Raw genomic sequence first — 16,037 nt, forward strand, 5'->3', positions numbered from 1 at the left:
GCCGTCTCCAGCCATTATTAATCTCAAAGTGGGTTCCTCGTCATCGAATTTCTATAAAATGATAAGTAAATCTAAAGAAAAATGTAACAGGAGTGAAATCCTTTTAACTTCCCCTATAAGCTGAAAGTAGCATAAATATCAAAATACTGAAACTGCACTATGCATATCTACCCCCTCCTAAACAACATTATTGTAAAGTTTCAAACGAATCTGATTGAAAATGTAGCAGGGATTGATTTCACAACAGTGATCCTCTTTTTATACACTTCCCTTCTTGAATATAATGCATCATAAGTCATAAAATATTGAAAGAAATTACACCCAAATAATATATGATGCATATACACTTTCTACACAGCATTCCTTTGATGCTTTAAGAAAATATATTGAAAACGTTTTGAGAAGTTGGTTTCACAAGATTGATACTTGTGGGTCATACAGACAAAACAAATGAATGGACAAGGCAAAACTATAATGCCTCCCAAATAGTATTGTGAAGGCAAAAAAAACCTGATAAAACCTAAGAACTTTTGACAGGCGGGTCTATCAAAAGCACTAAGATTTTATAGGGTTTTATTAACATGATTTACAAATATTTTTGATTACATATTTTTTACTATGATTAATATAACAGTGTGTAAGATAATGTTATAAACTGGATATATATAACACTACATCATGCAGAAAACATTAACCCACTTCAAAATTAACTTCAATACCTAACAGTAAAACAAATTTATGTTCTCTTTTTTTGTTAAGGGTAATGTAGAAAAGTTTTATCACATTATCCCACTTCGAAGTTAACTTCTATATCAGGCAATTACATTCATGATTTATTATATTATTCCTATCAAACAACATAATTAAACATTAGGATATATCAATACATGAAACATATTTCTTTACAGTACTGTCTACAAGCAGTGGGCATTATAAAATAAACGTACAGAATTATGTTAAATGGGTGAATTTAAGTAGCAGTTCGGCCGTTTATAAATATATAATTCAATCACGGAGAACAACACTTCAAGACAGGTCAAATTTCTATGCTGCATTATTATACACTGTTTTTATGTGAACTTGAAAGAAAGACTAGATACCATCAATCTTAGCCTCTAGCTGTTAATGATGACTACATTTAAAATTCCAAGCTAAAGCATTCCAAATGTTATCTGGTTTACTTTAAATAAAATTTTTTTGTCTGTTTCTTTCTGGCATGGAAATAAAACTAATCTATAATTACATGTATACTGGGTTTTCAGAATTTCCAAACTCATAACTTAAAGTTTTTTTTTACCTTTATATCTCCAATTCCTATAAAATGTCAGCTTAATACCAAGTCTTAGTACATAAAAAATTATTTTTAACCAATGATTTTCAGCTAAAAAAGGTTATACCTGATACAATTCTCCATATATATTCTGCAATAATGAATGAACAATAGCATCTTCTGGAAGCATGAGCAATACGTTGTTACCACAGATACTAAACTCCCGTCTGTGAAGTGATGGAACTGTGTTATTTCCAATCAGATCAGTACATGGTCGGTGAAGTTGTATATTAACCAACTGGTATTCTTGGTTGACTCCAACTTTAAATTATTAACATAAAACAAAAAAGATAAAATGTTAAAAATTAAAATTATAACCACAAAGTCTAACTTTTTTTTTATACCCCCTTACTTAGTAAGCATTGCTAAGCTAATGAGGAATTGTGTTTTTGAAACTTATAAACGTGTTTCTCTAGTTGCGATAAGTGTTGAAAAAAATGAGTATTATATAGAAACTGTTATACTAACATATGTTTTATTATTTCAACATCTTAGGTTTATTATGTTAATTTGAGCAAAGAAGGATTCAAATAGAAAATCCAGTTTATAATTCATAGTTCATAAATGACTGCATCATAAAAAATATTTAAACAAATTACTCAGTTTGTATTTTTTGAATATCCACAGTGAAAGTTAGAATGTTTACTATCTTCTTCTGTATTGCAGTGATTTTTTACTTTCTGTATTCTTTTACTTTAATCATAACTAATAAAAACACCAGCTTTTAACTTGTTAAAGATTCATAAAATATATATTCTTAGCTAAGCTTAAGTAAATGTTCTTCACTAAATCATGACACATTTACCATTGATAATTTTGAATCAAAAAAAAGTTTTACTTTAACCAAAGGTTGCAAATAATGTTGGTCAATTTTAGATCAGGAACAGACCGAGCCAGTTGAGGAACAGGAGTGGAAGAGCGAGGTTGTGATAGGCATGAAACCAGAGAAAGTCAAGAGGACTGGTGCCAAGCTGCTTTGGCCCGAGAGAATGAAAGGAACATACCTGAGAAATTAAATCCTGAAACAGTGTGGAAGGTTGAGGATTTTCCTGGACCTATATGGAGGTACCCAAACCAAATCCAGGTGGAGGGAACAGGTGATCAAATTCATCTTCCTCTTGTTCAACCTCAAATTGAGGGGGAAGGGATTTTGGCGAAATGGAGAGGAATAGAAGGCCCTGCATGCATGATGGATCCCAAAACACACAGTACAATGATAGTAACACCCTCCACAGTCTACAGCTTCCCAAAACCAAAGTAAAAATAAAGCCTGTGTGCCTAACACATCACCCACACAGGACAAAGTTGAAATAACTATCACTTGAAAATTCACGATAAAAATTAAAACTTTTGCAACAAAACATAAAGAAAATGCAAATCAAAGTTTCATTAACAAATGCAAATCTCATCAAACTGAACTTAAACGAGAAAGCTGAACACATCTGTTCAATGTAATTCTGAGGAAAAGAATGAAGTTATCACGTGTACAAGTGCACAGGGGAATTTACTGCACATGGAGGTTGTATTGTTGCAAAATGATGTCATAATGCACCAGCACAGTTCACATTAAACACGTGAATTTAGATAGGAGCAAGTTCAAGGCTAGTGACATGCAAATCTTACAGACTGATATGTAAAGGAAATAGCATTTCTGTGTGTGATAGTGAGTATTCTCTCAGAAACTGGCATGTTGTGCTCAAAGCCATTTTAGTAACTATTTGAACCCATGTTTTCACATGAGAATGTGTTGATAATGTCAGTCCTATTGATAAAAGGGGCATACAAATTTACATCTACATCATATTTGGGTAAAAATACCAAATACATATGTGAAAATAAATGAGGTTGCTCAAAAGGTGCTATGAGCAGTAGGAAAAAATTAACATAATCAATATTGAAAGAATAAACTTACAAGCAGTATTACAGTATGCAACAATGTTTTTCTCCAACATGATGGTTTCCCATAAACTCTGAGAATTAGACACCTAATCAAAAAGATTAATATTAATATTAGAGATATTTTGTTCCATGGGTACATCAACAACATAATAGGTTTTATAATACATGCAAAATGTAAATCATGAGTCTTAATTACATATATACCAATAGTTAATATTCTAGTTTCTATTAAAAACAAAAAAAGACATACTAGACCTTTAAGTAACAACTTCAAAATAAATCAAGTTTTGGCATCTGATTCATCAGGTGGAAAATGAAGTTTTATAATAAATATTAAAAAACACAGTAATACCAAAAAATATTTTTGATTACGGACATTTCAGAATTGTTTCAAATTTTAACACTAGCATTAAAACCTGAAAAAAGTTAGTTCACAATCTTCTAACTAACAAAAAATAAACATTAGCTATTAAGCGAGTAGTTTTCTTATACAGTCAGAAACTTAGAAAGAACATATTTAAAAAGTAACAATATAATGAAATGTATGATAAACATGAGGCATACATAGATTTAATAACATTGTTAACAGAAGACATTATAAAGAAAAGATTAAATATAAATACAGACACTGCAGCTCTAAAATAGTAATAATCAAATAAAAACAACGAGAATCTGTTATTGGTTAAATTAAAGACAACATGGAGGAGTTGATGTTATTACTTAGTATTAGATGATGACTGAAAATGAAGAGGCTTTCTTTAATAAAAAGTTCATAATCTGGAGTTCTGGAGACAAGAATTTTATTTAAAGTTTTCAAGAAGTATCAGGTAGTTGTTATTCTCACTGTGTAATCACATATAAGACTCAGATAGATTAGTTAGCTTATATCTACTTCTAGCTGAAATTCCCATGAGCTCATCCATGTATTTGTAGGTAACATGTGGACTGAATCCAACTTTAATAAATCATTAACATAATAAAAACAACGATCAAATGTAAAAATTTAAAATATAATGTTGATACAACAATAACTACAAAGTCTAACTGAAATGTCTGTAATTAAAAATAAAGTTTTTGATTGTATGATAAGTACCTTATTACTGTACCTTTTAATCTAATAAAATATGTATATTTCACAAAGAGTAAAGGAACATGTGACTGAGTTAGAAAAATAATCTACACTATCTTTAAGCTTCTCTCATCTATGTTTCATTTTTAGTTGTTTTTGTGTTTTTTGTTGTATTCTTGTGTACTTTCACACATGAACACAAAACTATGGTAATAAGCCTTCATTGACAAGAGAACAAACCTACTGAAGTGTTTAAACAATTAACAACTTATTAAAATAAGCACAATATTCAACAGATCCTAGGGTGACAAAAATATACATAACATAGGCTCTCAATACCTTTTTTTTTCCTTTTCCAAATGTGTGTTTGAATCATCCGAGAAAAAATTTAGACTCATAATGTTCAAGCAGTTAATAATAAGTACACCAGAAAACATTTAGACTTTAGAATGTGGAAACAGAGTAAAAAGTTTGTTGGTGCGTTATGTTTCTTAGATTTTTATTCAACACTAAATAGACATTTATACCAAGGAATTCACACTCACTTATGAAGCACTTAGTAAAATTACATGGCTGTTATATTAAACTTGGCAATTTCATACTAGAAACTCATAACTTTTGAAAATCAATAACTTAAGGGAAAAAAAAACTCACTTGTTCATCTTGATTGAGGTCTGCACAGTAAAATGATAAACTCTGACCATCCAGGTTGAAATCAACCCACAGATCTGAACCATATGGTTTTTGAACCTATCAAAAAACTAATCTATTGCTTATAAATAGTGGTGTGTGTATATTTATGCACACACACACACAAAACCAAATTATACTACAAATGAAAATATATGCTGATAAAATTGTAAATTTAAAACATATGGTATACAATGTGTAATAGACTTAAAATAAGACCCAAAACTTGAGCGCTTTCAAATAGTTGACTATTCTTCTTCAGGAGAACTAAGGATATTATTTCAACAAAGACCTGTGTCATCATATCAAAAGTTAACTGGCTTAACTTAACCTGTCATGATGAATCACATCTTCTGCCTCCAAACACAAACCTCTCTTTGTTATATAACAGAAGCATAAAGCTTTACAGAAATTTTTGTATCCTAAAAAAAAACACCAACACATAAATGCTATAATTACGAGCAACCCTGTACTGTGCAGGTCACATTCAGAACTTAATTAAGAAATCTTACTATTAATGTATACCAAAGAAATTAGCATTAACATTTACATTCTAGTTCAAAGTTTTAATTCTTTTATTTCAAAAGAAACCTAAAAGAAAAATTATTAACCTTCAGTTTGACTCAAAGTTTTAACTTTAAGGTTTTCTATCTTGACAATGAGTTGGATATACTAAACCTTCCATATATAGAAAGGATCTAGGTTAATCGCTCTGTTTACACATTCTTCTTTCAAGTTCCTTAGGGGGGGATGTTGGGAGGAAAGAGAAATAAATTTCTTAGGACTCTTGACAGATGCCACAACCACTTTCAACACATAGTTACAATTTCTCAGCCAATTATACTTAGTTGAGCCAGATGTTTGTAACCAATAGAAAGACCACATTTTGAAATACTATCTACCAACAGTTAGATTAAAATTAGTGTGAAGAATTTTGCTTTTTTCCTTGCTAACATTCTAAAGTTGTTTCTCACCTATAAATATGTTAGTTAGATAGACAATTGTATTTGCCCCCCAGTGGAACAGCGGTATGTCTGTGGACTTACAACGCTAGAAACCGGGTTTTCGATACCCGTGGTGGGCATAGCACAGCTAGCCCATTGTGTAGCTTTGTGCTTAATTTCAAACAAACAATTATGTTTTATTTATGTTTAATTTTTATTTCAGTTAATTATGTTTTAAAATGCACATTAGAAAGGTTTAATAATTTTTTAAAATATAAGCCAAACTGCATCAGTTCATAAAGCTTATTGTAGTAGGCAACTGTCCCAACATTCTGAGAACAGCTAAAATCTTGCTACTAAGGACAGACACCCTAAGAACTCCACCTGATGTGTGTTATGATAAGTAATAGTGGAAAAAGGATAGGAAAGAAAAATAAATTGAATAATTTCATGGTTCTACCTATTACAACTATCATGATAAATAGTTTACCAGAAACTTTGGAGAAATCACTCATTTTATGTTTAAAAGACATAATGAGATTAACTTTTGACTGAAATATTAATGATATTTGTGCTTGATATTTTTTTGGGGAGTTGGGGACTTTAAGCAACCTTACTCTGTGGACTCACGAGTAATTTGATGCAGAAATACTTTAGGAAATTTATCATTTCACTTGTGATAACGTATATGATAACTGATTTAACCTTGTGGTTACGATGTAAGTCCATTTTCCATATCTTGTATGGATAATGCTACACAGTGCAACAATATTTTGACAACTCCGAACTTTCTTAATGTATTTTCACAACAGTTGGTAAGATTTTTGTTAAAATTACAAGTGTTTTTTACACAAAGAATGGGATTATTTTAATTAAAAATTTTTTATTTTTGTTTTCTAATTATTTGTTCTCAGACTGTGAATATTTCGAGTATTATCATCAACATATTGTGCAATAAAAAGTTTCAAATTGAAAATATAAAAAATGTACAAACCTTTTTGAGTTCTCATCGAAGGATTTGAAAATTTTTTTCTGTATTGTATTCTTAATTATGATCAATATATGGTTGTGAATAGTATGTACACAACATGGTAATTTTTGAAAAAATTCCGTTATTAAATCTAGTTAAAACAGGTGACTGATAACAAACCCTGATAAAATTTGTTAGTAAAAATTACAGTTAATTTTTCTTATGTATAGTTAGGGTATCATTTTAAAAATCCTACAGCAGTGGCTATATTTCAATTTTGTTGTTCAATAAAATTGTCCTGGAAAGGAGTACAATATATAAACTGAAGAATCAGAATTTAATAAAAACTGTTTAATGAATTTGGAGAACATCATCAGTTCCTTCTATAAACTAATTAGACTACCTACAGGACAAAAAGTCAGAAAAAATATTCAAATATTTGCAAAAGTAAGATTAAAATTAAAATTCAAGCCTGGATAAGGAGATAAAAATTGTTGTTACTGTTTTTTTGGAATTATCATGCAAACTGATACAAGGGTTATCTGTGCATAGCTGTCCCTAATTTTGAAACTGACAGATGAAAAGGAAGACAACTGGTCAACAACACCAAATGAAAAGTTTTAGGTTACTCTTTTTGTCCAAATAGTGGTTTTAACTATCATTTTTATAACAAATCCAAGGTATGGAGCATAAAGAGCAGGTTTTGTGATAACAGGATGGAAATAGTTAATTCTCAGACTCACAATCTATTCATTAACTATTAGACCATAATGATAAGAATGGTGTTAAACATGTGATACTATTCTACGTGTCAACATGAATATCACAACTTAGTTAAAAGAATTAATTATATATATATATACACATATATTTGAATGAATATGATCTTTAAAAAATTCAAGCAGCTAAAATGGTTGCAATTTTTAAATCTAAAAACACAAACTTTATTAGGACTTCTAACTGGTTTCCTATCTTCTAACTAAAATAAAAAGTGTTTTAATACACACTGCTTGTTTGTTTATTTCATATATCATTGAAAAGCTACACAGGGGTTACCTGAACTTGGTGCCTCTAACTTTTATCTGATGGATAATATACAACACCATCACAAACCAATAGTCTACTCACATCAAACCAAGTAGTGGGATTTGACTGCCTTTCTTATACTGCATCTATGGTCCCAAAGTGAGGAGAAAGATTTTTGTTTTTGACTTTAACTGGTGTTACACAAACCACTAGGCCATATCCAACCAAAGACATTTGTTTAAAAAGGAGGTACAAATTCAGTCATGAAAAATAAAAATTTCCTGATCTCATCTTTGTTAGAAGTTTTAAAGTATATTTCAAATATAATCGTACAAATGATAACTTTTTTCGGATAGAGTACAGGACGTTTACCAAACGTTACCAACCAATATCACCTTTATATGTAGCTTTACACCTTAACTTCCAATTAGTGCAGCTACAAATTATTAAAATAGAAGTCATAAAATTAGGCTTAAATTCAAAAAATCAAAGACTTCATAATTAATCTGCTTATAGGTCTACAATCTATTATTGTATATCTAAGTACTAATAACTGTATGTACTGAATGAGAAAAGTATTTACAAAATACAGATCACTTAAAGGTTGATCAGGAAAAATCAAAGACTTCATAATTAATCTGCTTATAGGTCTACAATCTATTATTGTATATCTAAATATTAATAACTGTATGTACTGAATGAGAAAAGTATTTACTAAATACAGATCACTTAAAGGTTGATCAGGAAAAATCAAAGAGAGCCTCAAGCAGATCCTTTTAATAAACCAGTCTTAGAATTTACAAGCTTAATGCTTACACTTATGTCGTTCATAAAAGTGTTGATATTGTTATATGTTTTAGTTTCTGCATAGTATACAAATGCTACCTGTGCACTAGTGGCAGGTGAACATTAAGGTATTAGATGACAGGCTCCAGTATGACACAATCAAAATAGGATCCAACAACTAAAATTTTACCAGACTGTAACGTCTTATAAAAACAAATATGATGAAATCGCTAGATGCACGATGTCTGACCTCCTTTTTCCAGATTCCATTTTTCACAAATATGTTTGCGAAATATTTTAAACTAAAATGATTAGATAATAGGAGAATTTTATAAGTAATGAATACAGTGATACCAACCATAAAAACATCATACACGTAGAGTACAACTGAAAGTTTTAGGTATTCTAAATAACTTAGAGAATTTTATAAGTAATGAATACAGTGATACCAACCATAAAAACATCATACACATAGAGTACAACTGAAAGTTTTAGGTATTCTAAATAACTTACAGAGAATACTTTTATTTCTCTACTATATAAACCTGAGACAGAGTACAAGCAGTTCTAAGTTTTATTCTAGTATTTATATTTAAACTTTGTGTGGGAGGTTGTTTAAAACTTAAGCACCTTGTTTTATTATTTTTTTTTTTTATTTCTAACTATATTTTACAGTCATCAACATTCTATTTGAACGTATACAAATAAATAACTTATTCAAATAAAAACATCCTAGTATCATATGTGGTTTCAAACTTCTAAAAAGAGAGAAAAAAGCTAATTGTCAATGTTTTGCTAAACCAAACTAAAAGATGTAGAAACTTAATTTTGAAAAAAGTCAAATGTAACAATTTTTAAAAATTTTAAACAGATTCCTGCTATGTCTCTGACTCAAAAATCTATGAACTGATATTCACCACTTATTATGCCATCAGAGGCATAAGACAAAATTTCATTTCCTTTTTCTAAATTTCGTTTTACACATGATAAGAAGATAAAAACGTTTTTGTGCAATTAGAATTAAAGCAATCAAATTTCCTTAAGACAGTTAGCTAATAAGTATTTTGAAATTGTATTTTTGATCTCAAACATAACAGTTTCTTGAGATGTATGAATGCATCAAATATGTATGTATAACAATCTTGTAACAAACTGCCTACAGTTTACAAACATCCTGTCTTATGTACTTTCCATTTGATAAACTGGTTATGGCTAGCTTTATGTCCCTGTATCTAAGTGTAATTGTTATAGCAAAATAGCTTGTTGTTAACTCTATAATGTTTTTTTTAATGATCTGTGGTAAAATAGCTTTTAATCAATGCAATGACAGTTTTAGTTTATATACATATATAGCTTGTCTTTCATTAAAAATATCAACAAGTACAAGTTCAAACAATTATTTATCTGTTAATAAGTATACAACTAATTACTATACATTAGATATCAAATTACTACGCACCTTGTAACCACCAAAAATAATAGACATACAGATGAATGAATGCACCCTATATTAAAAGAAACAAAAAAAAATTATCTTGCACTCGAAGAAGTCAACACTTTGACTCCATATATTCGTGGAGAAGTTTTTCATTAAAAATTCTTATGTTTTTTGTCTGCAAGTAACTCTTAATGCTTACTGAAAGCTTTGGAAATTTTGTGAAGATACAAAAAAAAAAATTAGAAGTTATACTATGAAACTATAAAGGTCAATTTGGAGTCACGAGCTCGGCCAGTTTAGCCAAGCCCATTGTGAGAGAATTAAAAATGACAGCAGGGAGAGTTACTAGCTTTGTCATAAATATAAATGTGAAGTAATTACAAACATCTGGAAATAATTTGTCTAATGAGAAATTTTTAATCACTGTTATAAGGTAAAAGTCCTAGTAAGTAATATAGAATTGAGGAAAGCAAAGACAATTGTATGTTTCACAAGCATTTGTAAAATGTACAGTTGTCTTTGTTTACCTCAATTCTGTAATCATGGAGTTTCTCCAAATATTGATGGTTTGAATTATTAATTATATGATAAGTAATATGTTAATTCTGTAGATATATATATACAAAAAATTGACTTGCCATAGGTTTTTGTATTAGCTATGGTAAAATTTGTTTAGTTATATCTAATAAAGATAGGCAGGTATTAATTAACTATCTCAATGTTAAGATTAAAAATACTTTTCTTCATCTGAAAAATCTTAAATTTTATTTGCATGATCTCTAAAACCTCTTATGGAAATTTCAATTGTTTTTCTCAGTAAAGCTTTATATTTTACCTGGTATTTTTCTACCCTAACTTTATATGAGATTGATCAATTTGATTGACCTCATAACTACCTAAAAAACAAACAAACATAAATTACTCTTTTTTTTCTTTCTATAATGATTCCATATTGTAACATTAAACTACATTTGTTTATCCTAAATAGCTTTAAACTCGTAACAGTATACATCTTTTTTTTTTCTACTTAAATTTTCACTTCGTTAACACGTAGCTCACAATACCCTATCAAATTACATAACACACGGGCTACTCGGCAGTCGTTCAAATGTACCTCATAAATCTTTTTAATATTATAGCTATTATTATTCTTTCTTTTACCTAATCTAACATTATCTAACCTAAAATGTTTCTCATTTTTACATTTCAGTTACTGTTATAATAATGAATACATGTGAAAAACAAGAAATAAAGTACTTACCCAAGTCTTCTTTTTTGAAGCTTAACCCTACTTTTTTTATACTGATGGTACTGATGCACTAAATAAATTTTATTTAATTAAATAATGTACGCAAAATTTAGAAAAGCAGTTGAGAGGCCTGAACAACAAGAAAGTAAAAACTTTTATGTAAGTCAGTCAAAATCGCGAGCGAAAAATACGCCTGTACAAAAGGACTGCCAATCGAGAAGTGGTTAACAGCTGCAAGAATAGAGAGGGTGCTAGTTACGATAGGGATAGTGTTGCACTCCTATTGGTGAAGGGTTCTTACATAATTATTTGCATGTTAGTATACAGATATCTCACGTTAACATATGTGAGGGTAAGTGGAAGTATCAAGACTAGTGGTGAGAAGTGGTTAACAACTGCAAGATTAGAGAGGGCGCTAGTTACGATAGTGTTGCATTCGTATTGGTGACGGGTTCTTACATAATTATTTGCATGTTAGTATACAGATATCTCACGTTAACATATGTGAGGGTAAGTGGAAGTATCAAGGCTAGTGGTGAGCAAAAAGTTGTGCCGAGAAAAGACAGTATAAGTCGAGAAAACCTTTTTGTGAGAGAGGTAAGATATCATACAAGAAAGGTCTTTTACTAGACACCCAATGGAAAAACTAGGGGTGAAGAGCCCATTCTGTGGCAGAACATGGTCCAACCAAAAGAGGTAGTCTGCAACAAGGTTCACAGCACATGGTACACAGCAGGCAATGAGATGAACCCATTGATAATTGGTCCAATAAGAAAGGTCCAGGGTTTAAAAGCAAGATGGGCCCTGGATCAGATTCTCCCATGGCAGTAGATATAGGAAAAACGGAGTTGTCATTGGAATAGATCGTAACAAAATGATCAGATTCACTAGGAGGGGTAAGAAATGGAGCATGCCTGACAGACTCGTCCTGAGTTCGTGTGCCAACTGTGAAATTGTCATTTAGAGATGCTCCCCAACCAGAGGGGAAGCATCAGTGAAGAGATGCAGGTCTGGTTTGGGTGGAGGTAATGGAACATGGTGGTTTTTGGATTGGTCCAACCTCCAATACAGATTCTTGAGGAAAGAATGGGACAGATGAACTATTGAAGTCAAAGTGTCCCATGAGAGGTTCCTTTGGTCATACAAGGACCAACAGAGAAGGTGCATATGTGTGTGACCCAAACGAATAAGTATCATCAGTGAAACCATGGTCTACAAACACTAAACCCTCTCAAGCAGCATGAGTAAGATAGGCATGAATCCTGGTGGTTAGTAGTTCCATAGCTCACAAGCATATGGGAGAAGAATGAGAACAGCTGAGAAATGAGTCGAAAAACACTCCCAGGTGAATAAGATATGGAGTAGGAGTGAGGAAAAATTTGGAAGTTTCAACAATCACTGCATCCTCAAGACAGTGTGCATAGATGGGATCATAAACAGGAAACAAAATGAGGGCTGAGAGGATGAGGGGAAGATAATTTGAAAGTCTGTGGGTAAAATGTAGGGTAACCCACATATGGAAAGATGTGACCAAAAGAGCTCAAATCATTAGTCAGCCAAGCACCCACCGAATCTAACTTGATATATCATCACCAATGAGCTCAATAAGTCTGATACTGGGAAAAAGAGGAAAGTTGGGAATTGAGAATCAAAAGATGAGAAACTGGAGACTAAGTCGAGGTACAATGGTGGAGGGTTTGGTTTCGGACAGAGTTGAAACAAAGGACGAAAGTGAATATTGACAACGAACAGCCTCAGCCCATGATTCAATGAAATCATGAATACCTCCAGAACTTCAGTGCAAAGAAAGGAGGTCAGACAAAGAGGTAGAAGGAGTTAATGGAATTCACAAAAATCTCATGAAATCTAGTGGGAGTTACCTAAAGGCTAGTGGCATGCAAATTTCTAAGGCAGATGCAGGAAGAAGATAACTTAATTGTGTGTATTGTCCCAGAATTAAGAGTTTTACATACAATTCTATAATATCAAGTAAATATGTAATAAAATTTTACCTTCTATTGCTCCCTTGAGTACTATTCAAAGTGTTCAGAAATTTTCTGCATTCCTAAAGAAAATGGATCCTGATTAACTCTTGAACAACTCAAACAATAAAAAAAACCATTTTAAGTATTAAATACTGTAAAAAATATATGTTTTTATAATATGGTAATAAATGGTACAATTGTACATACAAGTTTCCAATACTATAGCTCTAGTATGGCTGCAATATGGCTATGAAAGAAAAATGGAAGTTTTTATATATTCCTTTTTGCAAGCTTTACTAAGTTTTCGATTGCTTAAAGAAAATATTTTTTTAAATTGCACTCAGCAACCCAATTATTTACCTGTGAACCAATAACAGACCATAATCTTTGATGAAGAAGCGACAATTAAACAAAATTCCTTTTGGCATCATGTGGAGTTCTTACCAAATCTAAACTCCAGTAGTGGCAGTAAGGCATCCTGATATTAAATGGGGATCCTAATAATTGGTCCATTAGTATAATTTATGGAAGGTATACATTAAACACAATGTATCTCATGAGGTCATCACAGATGCAATATTAAGTAGTCAGTTCATTTAGAATATTTTTTTATCTTCTCAACCTTATAAGTGTTATGGTAGCTAGCATTATTTTTAAAACAGAAACTGTAAAAAAGTTTGAATAGGCTTAGGATTAACTTGAAAGACAAGTTATTCCAACAATAGAAGTAATATTTTTGAAACCTTTCTAAAATAACACTGATGCACACATTACACCATACTAAAAACAGCTACATGAAGAGTTCAACAAATACTGTAAAATTTACCCCTATTTTCTGTATCAAAAAAAAACATATTTTAGGTATAGAATTAAAGGTACTTACCAATTCAAACTGGTCAGGTTTGAAGTACAAAAACTGTTCTCCAAGTTGATCAGATTGAAACCATTTCTCTGCCCAGTACTTTCTACTTGATGGATTACTGAGTCGAAAGACTGCCTCTAGAATAACTGCCTGTGTTTCATAATCTAAGACGTAAAATATCCACATCTGCTGCTAAAGTGAAACATTCTACAAAGAATCCCATATTCAAACTAACAAAACATTTTCACAAAGAGGCAATACTGCTACAAACACCTATGTGCAATTCTGTAAGGATAAAATGCTAAAATAAACTCGATAAATAATTGGAAATGTACAAATAGTAACTTTCTTCCAGAAACATTTCAATCATACTTATACATAAATAACTTTCACAATGAAGTCTACATTTCTGTTATTTCTTTGTTTTCTGTAATGAAATAACAGGAGCCCTTAGCAGTTTTAAAAATAAATGTAGCTTTTGTGATAAGAATAATGTAAACTGCAGATGGTTTGTTTTTCTACAACTGATGAGTGCTGGAATTGAACAAAAGCCCTCTTGAGCACTGACATGTGGGAAACAAAAGACAGATCTGAAATGCTATATTTACACACCTTCAATTTGATATTCAAAATGGACAAATTAAGAAGATTGTATGAAAAAAAGCATCTGATGTTTTCATGATTATTATTATTATACAAAAAAAAAAGCCGTGTTACTGGTTCCCAATGCTTTGCTCTCTTTAGACATTTAAATCATAACTTTCAAAATGTTATATTTCATATATAAATAGTGTTTCAATGAAACATCAGTCTCATATCATGCAGTCCAACCAACAAGTTCTGGTACTGAATGAAAGGTCTCTATTCACTGCATGAAACTGAGCCTTAGATTTTTGTGTTGAAAGTCCATAAACTTACTGTTGACCAACTAGGGGTCCTAAGCTTAATTGAAGTATAAATGTAATAAAAACTAAAGAGTAATAACCAAAAGAAGAAACTTTATTTAGTATAATGCAATACAACTAATGATTGCCTTGAAAATCATAGCAATGGGCTTTCATTACATTATTGGTGGCACTGTAAACAGTCAATTTAAAAATGAGGCTTTCTACTTTAAACAAACCTCTTGCAATGTTGCATTAACTGACTTGGACTAGTAATTTAAGAATAATTCTCTATCACTCATACACTAAAGAGAATGATTTTTTTAATAAGTACTTTAACACCCCAGTCATGGATTCATTCAAAAAAAAGATATATTTTATATGTATTCATATACTGATGACTTGCAAGAAAAGTCATCATCAAAAGCATGGTATTTTCAAGTGCAATTAACCACTTATGATTCATTATTTACCAGTAAAAACAACCATCTTATACTATACAGTACCAAATTGTTAATTTCATGTTCATAAGTTCCTCTGTTATTGTCCAAACAACCACTCATTTTTAATTAAATATAACTGACTTTAAAATTATGACTGAGAATCACATCAAATGTTGTAAATTTACACCTTGTCACCCAATTTTCTTGGGATACCCGAACAAAGAAAGAAGTAATGAATAATTATTTTAAACAGACCTTGAACAGATGTAAAATGGTGGAAATATGCTAAAAGACTAGGTCCTAATCAAGGAAAGAACAGAAATGTAATGATCACTGAAACAGCTTTTAAAAGGAGAAGAAAAAAAATAAAATAAAACTGGATAAATAGTTTATAGCCCAACGAAGAAGAGAAAAAAAGATGTATATTTTTATTGAAAGACAAAGATAAAACTTTAGTCTAAT

General features: G+C 30.8%; 1 protein-coding gene across 1 annotated transcript in view; it reads right to left on the bottom strand.

Annotated features, from left to right (window-relative positions):
- Positions 1-16,037, bottom strand: part of LOC111087755 (synaptonemal complex protein 2-like) — a 128,285-nt gene that overhangs the window by 71,128 nt on the left and 41,120 nt on the right. The window contains exons 8-13 of the mRNA XM_022395526.1: positions 14,270-14,412; positions 13,414-13,466; positions 10,174-10,219; positions 4,953-5,048; positions 3,243-3,315; positions 1,398-1,591 (exon numbers count right to left, since the gene is read on the bottom strand). Coding sequence (XP_022251234.1) covers positions 1,398-1,591; positions 3,243-3,315; positions 4,953-5,048; positions 10,174-10,219; positions 13,414-13,466; positions 14,270-14,412 — 605 coding nt within the window. The remainder of the gene's footprint in view (positions 1-1,397; positions 1,592-3,242; positions 3,316-4,952; positions 5,049-10,173; positions 10,220-13,413; positions 13,467-14,269; positions 14,413-16,037) is intronic.

This window comes from Limulus polyphemus, unplaced genomic scaffold (genome assembly GCF_000517525.1).
Source record: "Limulus polyphemus unplaced genomic scaffold, Limulus_polyphemus-2.1.2 Scaffold2586, whole genome shotgun sequence".
Lineage (NCBI taxonomy): Eukaryota > Metazoa > Arthropoda > Merostomata > Xiphosura > Limulidae > Limulus > Limulus polyphemus.